The sequence below is a fragment of the Pristis pectinata genome, chromosome 11, assembly GCF_009764475.1.
Source record: "Pristis pectinata isolate sPriPec2 chromosome 11, sPriPec2.1.pri, whole genome shotgun sequence".
NCBI classification, from domain to species: Eukaryota; Metazoa; Chordata; class Chondrichthyes; order Rhinopristiformes; family Pristidae; genus Pristis; species Pristis pectinata.
Window position 1 is genome coordinate 47,161,992 of NC_067415.1, and position 12,978 is coordinate 47,174,969.

The 12,978-nt window shown below is 40.2% G+C and overlaps 1 protein-coding gene across 1 annotated transcript in view; it reads left to right on the top strand.

The window, feature by feature from the left end:
• Positions 1-4,999: 4,999 nt before the first annotated feature.
• The window catches only part of mtnr1bb (melatonin receptor 1Bb), a 54,308-nt gene continuing 46,329 nt past the window's right edge, over positions 5,000-12,978 (top strand). The window contains exon 1 of the mRNA XM_052026558.1: positions 5,000-5,189. Coding sequence (XP_051882518.1) covers positions 5,000-5,189 — 190 coding nt within the window. The remainder of the gene's footprint in view (positions 5,190-12,978) is intronic.

Below are 12,978 nucleotides of genomic sequence, written 5' to 3' on the forward strand. Positions count from 1 at the left end.
CATAACTATCTTCCTTTGTGCATAGTACATTACAGACAGTGGCAAGACTTTCTCCCTGTACCTTACAGACCAATTCTATTTTGATCAAATGGTGCCTTAATGTCAAAGAGAATCACTTTCATCTCACCTCTGGAATTCACCTTTTTAGTGAATGTTTGGACCAAAACAGAAATCTAAGGCTTTAACAGAACAAATATTATTAACATCTAATGCAAGGAAGATACATGATAGCTGCCATGTATCTCTGGACCTCTTATTTATTTGAAAATGACTCCATTGATGCTGCATTAATATGTAACTGAGGTTGCTTGCTTTTAAAATGATAAGGTGAAAAGCCGATACTTGACTAAGTAACTTTTTATTTTTTATAAGTTGTCACAATTCATCTAATTCTTTGCATATATGACACACTTTGTTAGTTTTAATACTATTCAATGTAACTATAGCACTGGGTTTAAAATGTTATTTTTTTACAATTGTGTTCATATTGGAATCATTTCCATTGTTTCCATTAACCGTGAGTATTAGGGTGAGCTTATCGAAGTGCACATAGTGTTCTCATTCTGACATTGTGATACCTGCTGTCAACTCTGCCACCCTGTGATTAGACACTTATAATATCATATGAGCTGTTATTTCACTCAGCTTGTGGTGCCATCCTCAAAACATTGCTTTTCCTTTAAACTATATTTAAACTGTTTAAACTGTTACCAGTCTCAATATCTTGCAACAACAGCAGATTTCCTTCCTTTCTGTGAATTGGGCGATATTTAGCAATACCAAATGTCTTGATTCTTTCCAAAAGGTCACATCTTCCGCACAGTGCTAGTGTGTACCAGCAGTGGGATATGTTCTGTGGCAAAACATATCTGAGACTTTCTGTCTCAGTTTCTCTGAGACTTTCAATGACAAGGTGCGACAACCATATCCAACTTTAACCTTGCAAGTCTATGCCCTTAAAAAGGCAACAGTTGGCAATGAAATGTAAAAACCCTTTCTTCTCATGCCTGGTTTGACACTTGTTAATTGAAAGGCAAAATATTGCAGATGTCAGAAACCTGAAACTAAATGTTGGAAACACTCAGCAAGTTAGGAAACTTCTGTGAAGTGCAGAAAGGAATCAACATTTCAGATTGATGAACATTTCTTCAGATCTTTCAAGTGCATTTCTATTGAAGTTGTGGATTCCATTGTGCACAGTGACATTGCCTTTTCTGTGAAATACAGGAGTAGGCTTTTTTGTTTGTATTTCTATTACAGAATGACTTGGGACTTGGAGTTCAGACATTGAGGTCATCCTGTCTCAGACAAGCTTCACACCATTAAAATTAATCAAGGGAATGTTACACAATGCACATTGACCTTTCCATCCAAATTCTACAAATATTTTGTTAATTTGTTCAATTCAAGGGTGCTTTATCAGAATATTTACAGCATAATTCAATAAATTCCCTTTTATTCTATTTTGATTATTTTTGTTTTCACCAAACTTCATATCCAAAGCATTTGGCAAAGTCCAAGCAATGGGAGGGACTTGCAAATAAAATGTATTGTGTGTCCTGTGAATATTAAGTAATGTCATAAATTATAGAGAAATAATAGTATTTTATTTCTTCCTACCACCCTTCCTAGAAGATTCCTTCTTTACCTACCACATGGTGGGCCGAAGGGCCTGTATTGTTCTGTACTGTTCTATGGTTCACCTCCAAGTTTTGACTGTATATTCTCAAATGCACAAACTGATGAGAGGTTGGAAAGATAAGATCATGATGACACCAAGGGCTGAGCAGGCAATTATCCCTAAATTTCAAGTTGCCTTGGATTTTATACAAGTCAGCTAAACTGCCAGCAAGAGATGTTCAATAAGGCCCTAAGGTGCTGATGGAGAAGATGCTGATGGAGAAAGGTCTGAGTGTGAAGTAGGACCTCTTCACCTCAGTTAGTTGGTGCAAAATGGAAGGTGACAAAACATGTGAGTGAGATCATCAATTATCTTGAGGAACTGAGTTACCATGTTAAAAAGTCAGTTCACTTGGAGTGCCTATGTGACTTAATTAGTGAGTTCAAGAGAATGAACAATTCAGCAAATGCAAGCAAGCATTTTTGAAGAACCTAAAGGACCGATCTGTTCAATGATTAGCCTCGATCTCCAAACTGTCAACACTAGGATAAACAGTTTGTAAACATATTGGGAAATGGTTGATTGATACAAAATGATACATCATCATGCCAGCTGCCAAGGAAGTGGGTGGAAGCCTGATCAGTGATCAGTGGCTGGTAATCATCAGTTACACATCAATATTTGCCTTTCGTGAAACTGGCCTCTCAATATGAAAGAAAAGTCTTCTGAGTGCAAGCAATGATGCCCTGACTAATAGAATGTATGTAATCTGTTTGAACTCCAGAGCCATATCCTACCTTAATATCCCCCACCCACCCCTAAAGTCTATACTTCAGTTGTCAGCTAAGAATTTTTCCCATTGATCTGGTAAAACTAAAGTAATATATCTCTATACAATGAAACAATGCATTGCATTTGGGAGCCTTGTAGAGGGGAAATAACCATGTAGTTTAGGATGAATGATGTCATCCAGTCTTAAAACCCTGATATGTGTGAAAACTTCATGTCAGGGGAACACATCTTCTTGCTCGACTTACACCTGAATTTAAACTACAAAAGCAAGGAGTCATGCACAAATTTTGACGCCAACCCCTTCACCCCTGCCAACCCCAATAGATCTGTTAAATTTCTGCCAACAGTGCATGAACATTTGTGGACATTGTAACTGACAACTTCCAATTCAGAATTCTGTTTTAAAACTGGTGTTTCAGGGATTTAAAAAAAATCCTCAAAATGAGACTGCAATACATTCAGGAGCTACAGAAGTACACAATTACTTTGATGTCATCGGTTTCGACTGAATATGCTCCAATTTGAGTTGGAAGAATTGGTACCGGGAGGATTGACACTAGCCGTTGGTTTCGCGATGTGTGGAGACGCCAGTCGTTTTATACACGTCAGCCAAAATCTGTCTATTTGGTCCAGTTAAGCCTATTGTTGGATTTTAGGATCTGTGAAAGGGAATTCGACTCCAGCGTTGATTGAAGGGATATACTGAATTTTTATTCTTGTAATAAATAGTTATTTGGATTTACAGAAATGGCAAATAAAATATTGCAGAGGCTTATCTTCTAAAGTTCACACTTTAATTACTAGCTAAATAGATTTCCCGCTGAACTGAATGGTTCAAAGCAAGAAGTACTCCGCGTTGCCTGTAAAAGTTATTTGATAACTGGTTGCTTCCGGTAATCCAATCGGATTGACTTCTTTTTTCTAAAGCAAGGCAAAAGTGACTTGCAGGAGATTGGCATCCTTTGGCTTTGCTTTTGTACCGTATGGTTCAATTTGGGTGTTATCTTGATGCTTGCCGCCGCGCACTATCATTCCTACAACAACCTCATGGAGCAGATGTAATCAAAACAGCATTGATCTATTTATTCAGTACACAAAAGAAACCAAATCCTTTGACATTTCACGTGGCAGGTGGATCAATCTGAAGTATACGTGACATAAGGCAAATACAATCTGAACAATTTGGCCGAGTAAGCTCATTCTAACACTGACCTCCAGCAGCCTCGGAAAACCTGCGAGAAGTTATTCTCCGTTGATTCTCCAGTGAAGCTCCTTGGGGACCCTTTCTCTCTTTTATTAACTCTACCGAAATGCAGGTTGCCACTGTTGCATTCAACAACTTGCAGTTATACAATGCCGTACATGACAATATGTCCTAAGGAGCTTCACACGTGTTATCAGAACAAGATCCGTCACCGAAACATAAATCCTTGATCAAAGTGTTAAGTTTTAAGGAACATCTTTCAAAGAAGGAACCCGAAGTAACGATTTGAAAACTCATTCAAAAGCCGCCCAGCACCCTTTCCAAGAGTTCAGACCAATTACTTATTGCTCTAAATCATCCCTCTCAAACCCTAAGAAGAACTTTAAAGCATTAGCCCCAGGGGCCCTATTTCAGCTCGGGTATATTTCACTGGTTTACATCCCCCTCAATGTGAGGCGGTCGAGCCAGTAGAATTCATTCTGGAGCAGCAAACCACATTAAACACCATGCATGGTTTCTGCCCCGCCAAAGAGCGCCGTAAACCAGAAGAGTGGGTGGTGGTGGGGGGAGATGGGGGGAGCTGAGTGTGACCGTACTACCTGTACCGGGACTGGAGCAAGCTGCACCGGGTGAGCAAATAGACCGGTCGTTTTATCTCACCCATTCACGCACAATTGTATCTGTCAAACCTCCCCGCTTCTGTGGAAGAAGATTTTGTTCGGATCTGGTGACAGTTTTGGAAGTGAATGTTTAAATTCGTGAGTACTGCGGTTAGTGTTATAAATGTAACCCCATTCCACGCGGTGTGACATTGACAGTAGTACTGGGGGGTAGGAGTGGTGTGTACATCACTCTCCGCATTCCTTCACTCATCCTCCGTTCCTTGTGTCCACTCCAGCATCTAGGTACGCGGACGATGCCCACGCGTGAAATTCTTTCCTAACTAACAGAATCGACTTGGATACTGTGGTCTGGAGGCCGGGAGCTCGCATGCTAATTGTTAGTACTGAGAGAGTCGCTGCCCCGTCGCTTTGGTAGAGGCCAGACGGTCAGACGAGAGTGACAGCTCCAGAGGATTCTTGCTGCCGTTCCGCCGCCAGGTTACTGTCCTTAATTCACCCTCTCGACGGGCAGAGAACCGATAGATAGGCATTCGGGGAGATAAGAGGTAGGCGGACACGCCCACTTCGAATTCATCAATAGTGAATACATAACTAGCTGGCATAACACCTCTCCACGCATTAAAACCCTCGCCTCACCAGCGAGGTCAGTCTCTTCCAAATGGCAACAAGGCAGAAAAGGTTTTGCTATATTTAGAAGTTTTCTTTCGCTTTCCTCTCACCCTGCCAAAACTGTCGGACGTGCGGCAGGAACTTCCAGACATGCCAGAGAATGTCTCTCTGAGGAATTACTCGGCTTTCGCCCGGGCTCCCACGTTGGAAGGGACTCCCCGCCCCGCCTGGGCAGTTACTGCGCTGTCCAGCGTTCTGATCTTCACCACGGCCGTGGACATCCTGGGCAACTTCCTTGTTATCGTGGCCGTCTTCAGAAATAAAAAACTGAGAAACACCGGTAAGTTAGGCTGTGCTTACCAACACAGCGGGGTTACAGTCGATGCTCTCTGCAAACTTGTTGTGAAATACCGAGCTCAACAGTCGCGCATCACTGTTAACACGACACTGACTAGCTAGTTTTTAAACTTTGCATTCAGTAAAGAAGGAACTCAATGGCAATGTGAATTTAGTTCGAATGTGGATTTTGTGTCTGTTATAGGTCTAAGCCGCTTCAGCTGAAATAAAAATGTGCACAATTATTTGGTCCAGCTTGGAAGGGCGGGGGCGGGGGGGGGGGGGGTGGGTGGGGCGGGGGCGGGGGGGGGGGGTGGGTGGGGCGGGGGGGCGGGGGGGGGGCGGGTGGGGGCGGGGGGGGGGGGGGGGGGTGCGGGGGGCGGGGGTGGGGGGGTGGTAGTGACATTCTTCCGGCAAATATTGCAGCGGGCCCGTTAGATGCTACATCCAGATCACCTCACCGCCCTTCAGCTATGGTAACGACTGTGTCGGATCCTCCCTGAGGGCCCTCCTGTCTTGCCTTCCTGGAGCAATCTTTCACTGACCCGTTGTACAACTCTGGAAGCAAATCCTAAGACAATTGCGGGCCATTGGATCCACGTGCCTGCTCCTCGGCTGGTGGAGCAAGTGTAGAAAACAAAATATTTTTACAAGGGGTGGGTGAGGGGTAGAAAGAAGGATATAATGAATTACTTTACCAAAATCATACATTTCTAAAAGACAATCCAAGAACCAAAGTTTTACTCTTCAGCTATTGTGTTATATGAATCCTTGTGACACAAATATTTTGTTTACTTCCCAATATAACATGTCTAACAGCCTTGAATATTTGGCAATGTAATTCCTTAGTTTTCATTATTTACCCCTACATTGGAAATGATCCAGCATGCTTTTGCTCTCTTTGTGTTGCTCTGACAATTAGAGTGGTTATGTAACACGTAACATGTAACAGTCTTACAGTCACCAGTGGGACAGGGTACTGCTCTGGTTCAAGTTGTGCTGTGGAGATAGAATAATGCAGCAAGTAATTTACTATATGTAAAAAATTATATACAAAGTGAATAGTATTCATAAAGCCTATTAATTGTACAAGTAGATGGGCTTAATTTGAAGGCTGAATGAGAAATTTGTAATAAAATGGAAAAGCCTATCTACTTCACAGTCATCACAAACTTTGTGAACAATTGCACACTTGTTTCAAAGTATGTCAGCATTTTTTATTGCTCACCATCTGCATTCTTGCAATGTCATCAGTTAAAAATTAATTTCTGGTTGTTTTTGTCTTATTTGTATATTGTAAAATTTTGTGTGTGCAATATGCAGCACTAATATTTCATCAGTGTCCATGCATACATTGATGTGTTCAAATAAGTCATGTTACATGTCATGAACACACAATGACAAATACATGTAATTTTGCTTTATTTTCATACTGTTGTGCAGTACTTTGTTATGTCTTTCCAGCAGTGCTATATCTCTGTAGGTATCCTTAAGTATATCCAGACATACTACAGATTCTTCCAGCTAGTGTTGCAGAATGATATCTGTGGATGGGCTTTGCAGGGATGGGTTTGCAAGAGGACACTGAATCGCACAAAACCAGTGAACTCACATTGAAGAAGGAACTATCTCTATCAGTTGACCCATACACAGAAGTTTCTCTGATTATAATAGGTTGAAAGGCCATAGAAATAGCAAAAGATGGCTTCGAAAGAGCTTGTCTAGTGTTTAGAATTAGTAATATCTTTCTTTTTCTATCACTAAGTCATTGCCTGGCATTAAATATTTTGCTCTTTCTCCAAATCTGAACCTCTCTGCTTTGGATGCCTTTGGCTCTAATATGCAACTGACCTCTTAGTCAGCTTTGGTAGACTTGAAAAGTGGATGAATAGATGTTGTCACATATGAATCTGTAAGCATGTGGTGTCTGTGCTGAACAAGTGAAACATGAAGAACATGGGCAATAATGATATTTCAATCTCTCAGGAAGACCACACATCAAGATGCTCTCACAATCTCCTTCCAGTTTGCAGAAATATAGATATTCAGAAAGCAGACAGGATGAGCAATGTCATAACTTCAGAAGTAATAGATGTAGAGACTGGGCCATTTCAGGACCCAACTCACACAGCTTGAGAGCCAGTGCAATCCAAAAACTCTCAAGGACTTTTATTGGAGCTTTCATTAGACTAAGAGTTAGACTATAGCATATTCTCCTGTAGCCGGAGAATCACCTGGTAAGATGCAGAACACATGTCACACAAGTGGAGGCCATAGGATGCCAAACCCTGCGCTGAAGTATGTTTAAAATAATAGCATTAAGATGGGCTGAAGTTTACATGTGCTGAGAAAGGTTGCTTGAGATTTTGGATAATGCACACTAAGACCAGGGACAGGAAAACTGATGAATGAATGAACGAATACTCCTATGTCAACTGGATACATTGCTTATTTATTGTGTGATGAGCCCATTTACACCATAATTAAAAGATACTGCTCCAAGCTGTCACACATGTATATAAAGGAACATTTTTAAGTGCTATTTTGTTTTGAAGATTACATTCTAAAGAGCTCTGAAATTTAATTGTTTATGGCAGATTTTATGCTTGGTGGTATGCACAAGAGTTTGAGCGAAAACCTGAATAAAAGGAAAATAGTAAATCAAGCCACCATGACTTTTAGCAAAGCCTGTACGTTATCATCAATCATGCTCATTTTTGTATGGTTTGGGAGACTGACACTGATTGGGCATCTAGCAAAGATTCTTAGCAGTTGTATCTTCAATGATACTCATGAACCTTGTTACCTCTTCATCTCTTCGCTTCTGTTTATTGCCACCTTCTTTGGGTTCTCTATATTGGTGATTCTTTGGATGGTGAAACTATGGTGCATGTAACATCATGCACCATAGATTAACCAGGACCCTTTAGCTAGACACTTATGGTGTAACTTTAAAGGATTTTGAACCATAAGTGTGAGACTGCCATTATGACTGTCAGTGGGGACTCAGAACCTGACAGTGATATGAAACTAAGAGCTCAAGGACTGCTATGGAATATTTATCAAGGATCAGTTTTGGATTGGGTGATTTTGTTACCTATGATGCTCTGAGGAAAATAGTAAGAGGTATTATTCTATTACTTGTATTTCAGACATATATTTGTTTACACCTCATTAAATCATTACAGTTTTATAAATAGAGGAATGACAGTATATTTATCTCCATCCTACTAAAGGAAATCAAACGAGGACCCTGGCATATCCATTACCCGTATACAGAGACGCAGGATCTCTGTTTGATCATTGAGTTGTTATATTAATTTAGAAATCAGTATACATGATAGATCTTGAATATTAGCATTAAAACATTTAGCATTCCTTTACGAAATTCTTCTGTCTGCCAGTTTAACAGCTGTTTATTGATATAAAGCAGTTTCAAGATAAAGGTCTTCCCATTACAGAAGTTGAAAATTATACAGGTAAATTTGCTTTTAGCTACTTTAGATGTGATTACATTTGCATTCACCTTCTAAGAAAAGTGAAAAACGACTTTGAAAATTGAAAGAACTATCAGATTATCACTGTGTCTGAAGTACCACCAACAGCAGCAAAGTAAATTCTGTGTAAACTCTTGAACATGAAGAAAAGCAGTTTCTATAGATATAACACGTGTTGTTAGTACAGCAGAAGCACTGGATGGAACCCAAGGGACTTGATGGCAATGTCATAAGCCTGAGGCTAGGTGCAGGATATATTATAATTATCATGGGAAAGATAAAAGCCTAGAGAACAAGTCACCATATTTAAACTGAAAGCATTCACAGTAAGTGAGGTACTAGGAATGGTTCAATGTACAGTGGCAACAAAATACAAAACAAAGAATTGAAATGCATTGCTTAATGTTACCTCTACTGATACGCCAGAGTTGAAAGAATGTGAAAGAAGCAATTAACCATGTATTGGATGCAGTTGCCCAAAATGCTTACACCAAAGATACCTCAGCTTTATTGTGCAAAGTTAGGGCTCACTGAGTGTAATGTTTTATTCCAAAAGCTTCAGCTATTTGTTGAAACAATATAGGATAAGACAATACAACATGAACATGGCAAAAAGGAGCTTTTTGTTCTCCAATGACCTCCAAATCAAAATGCCACTGAAGTGCACGGAATCAGGATATTTGCAGCAATATTTGAGCCCACAACATGGGATAATTCCATAATGAATGTGCATGAATCACCAGACAGATAGAAAAAAACAATGTGAGCTTGAGGAAATGTACCTCATCTTCTGATGAGGCAAGGTACAGGACTGAACATTGAATTCAATAATTTCAAATAACTAATCTTTCCCGTTTGTATCAGCATTGGCCAATTTTGATAAAAGGTCATCAACCTGGAAGATTAATTATATTTTTCTCTCTTTTTAGTTGCTGCCTAGCCTATTGGACATCTCCAGCATTGTCTTTTATTTCAGATTTCCAAATTATTGTATTGTAAGCAAACAATTTTAATTTTAAAATGTGGACTGAATTATAACCCTGGTCTATATATTTTGATCTTTCTCATCCTTGTTATTAGAATATGAATTTTATATTTCACATGTCCAGCCTTGCTTTTTTTGGGCTCATTCATGTCGATCTACAGTCAGATCAACTCCAATTAACAAGCCCTCATCACCCCCCCCCCCCCCGTCAGCACCACCACTACCACCTGCGTCATACAAACTCTCTTGATTTCCAACCCATCACTGTTGTTTACTTTGTTCTCTCCATACTTTCTCTGTTCTCTGCAACATAAAACATGTTTGATTTCTAATTTTCCTAGCTCTGAAATGTTAGGTGTTGCCTAATCTTCAAAACCAAGCTTCAAAATCTGGGCCTCTGTACCTCCCTCTACAACTGGATCCTTGACTTCCTTATTGGGAGACCACAGTCAGTGCAGATCGGAAATAACCTCTCCTCCTCACAGACAATCAATACAGGCGCACCTCAAGGATGTGTGCTTAGCCCACTGCTCTACTCTCTCTACACTCATGACTGTGTGGCTAAGCACAGCTCAAACGCCATCTGTAAATTGGACAATGACACCACTGTTGTTGGCAGAATCTCAGATGGCAACGAGGAGGTGTACGGGAGTGAGGTAGATCAGCTGATTGAGTGGTGTCGCAACAACAACCTCGCACTTAATGCCAACAAGTCCAAGGAACTGGTTGTGGACTTCAGGAAGGGGAAGTCAGGAGAACACACACCAGTCCTCATTAAGAGTCAGTAGCGGAAAGGGTGAACAGCTTTAAGTTCCTTGGCATCAACATCTCGGAGGATCTATCCTGGGCCCAACACATTGATGCAATCATAAAGAAGGCATGCCAGCGGTTCTACTTTGTTAGGGCTTTGAGGAGATTCGGTATGTCACCAAAGACTCTTACAAACTGTGATAGATGTATAGTGGGGAGCATTCTGACTGGTTGCATCACAATACACATGATCAACAGAGGCTTTGGAGGGTTGTATACTCAGCAGCTCCATCAGAGGCACAACTCTCCCCACCATCAAGGACATCTTCAAGAGGCGGTGCCTCAAGAAAGTGGCATCCATCATTAAGGACCCTCGCCATCCGGGATATGCCCTCTTCTCATTGCTATCATTGGGGAGGAGGTAGCCACACACAAAAACAGCTCTGTCCCCCCGCCATCAGAGTTCTGAATGGTCCATGAACACTGACTCATTATTCCATTTTTTGCACTATTTATTCATTTTTGTAATTTGCAGTATTTGTTTGTGTTTGCACTGTACTGCTGCCACAAAACAACAAATTTCACATCATCTGTGATAATAAATCTGAACCTGATTGTGATCTGCTGAGTATTTGCAATTTTTTATTTTGTTTTCACTACACATTTTCAGCATCTGTATTTTTATGCTTTATGAGGCAGATATGTGTGCTGCTTAATGCCTGTAATCTGAACAAAGAGAATGACTAATAATGTGCATGAGGAGCAATTAAGTCATGGTTTGCTGAAGCTAACATGTTCTCCAAATTGGATACGTTCAGTGGATTTTCGTATAAACAACAAAGGTTTGATGCCTTTGTATCTCGGTGCACCATTTGAAATGTATGGTAAAGTTTGGATTCTATTTGAAATCTCCAATACCCCTTAATAACGGCAGGCACGGTAGTGTAGCAGTTAGCGTGATACTATTACAGTGCCAGCGACCCAGGTTCGATTCCGGCCACTGTCTGTAAGGAGTTTGCACATTCTTCCCATGTCTGCATGGGTTTCCTCCGGGTGCTCCGATTTCCTCTCACGTTCCAAAGATGTACGGGTTAGGAACTTGTGGGCATGCTATGTTGGCGCCGGAAACATGGCAACACTTGTGGGCTGCCCCCAGAACATTCTACGCAAAAAGATGTATTTCATTTTGTGTTTCGATGTACATGTGACCAATCAAGATATCTTACTCATCGTTTTGAGCACGTAAGACGGGATCATCATCACTTCTTTGTGATTCATTCAGTTGGAATATAATATGCTAGGAAATGGAAGACCAATTTGAATTTGAATATGCTCCTCACAGGAAATTGGACTAGAGGATGGGATAATAAATGCTTAAGGGAGCAAATAATCTGAAAATAAAGGTACTACAAGCAGAAGTTGCAAGTTTGGTACTGCAGATGTTAGTGTTTAATTTTTATGACTAAATTAAAAATTGTCAGTTCATACTCCTGTCAATATGTACCCAACATTGCTTCAAAATATAAGGGCTCTAAGGTGTCTTTGTAAGGATTGTACAGTGATTGTGGTTCATTCTATTATATATATAACAGACAGGGAAACAGCAGCAATGTCACTTGCTTCTGAAATTATCTGAATATTCCCCTAAATTTATACATATTCATAGACTTCCTTGAGGTTTATAATCAAGAAGTTAAGATTAAGTGTAATATTCTGATTAAAGGGATGAGAAGGACTGAAATATATGGACCAAGGTTATAATTCAGTCCGCATTTTAAAATTAACATTGTTTGCTTACATTTATACAATAATTTGATAGCATTTAATAAAAGTCAAGAAGCCATTTGTTTCAGTAGGTTCATACGTCCTTCTGGTCATGTTATACTTGCAAGTGTGGTGATTGGTCATGTGACATTTATCAGGTGACTTGCCCAGTTTATTCCAATGTTATTGCACTGAAGAAGGTGTTTAAAACATTGTCTTAGAGGATATTAACATTTCAGTGAGATCAATTGCAACATAATTCATAAATCATCCCAGCATAACTCAATTCATGAAGCATTTTTGGGTTACTGCTGAACATTTCTTCCTCCTCAAATCCTTTTCTTTCTTCTCATTCCTTGTGAAACTCTTACATTCCCTGATTTCCTCTTAGATTCTCATCCTGATATCTCTGTTTTTCATCATCTTTGTCCATTTTCTTGTCCCTACTCTTCACTCATTCTTTATATCGTTTGTCATCAAATTAATATATTCAATCCCTGGTGACAAGGACTGAGAAGGCTCCAAATGTGGCCAGTTCCCTTCTTAACATTCCATTTTCAGGAAACCACACAGGTAATTTATACAGAGGGGAAATTTGCAATCCTGCAGGACTAGAATGTTTCAACTATAAAATCAAATCCTTCTCCTTCCCACAGAGGGTCTTTCCCACCCTCTCAGAAATAGGCTAAGTGTTCCAGTTTTTGTGTGGAGCATTTCTCCAGAATTTTTCGCCACTTAGGTGTGGTCCACTTTTCTCCTGTTGCCAATAGCAATATCCAGAAGAGCAGTTCTCAATC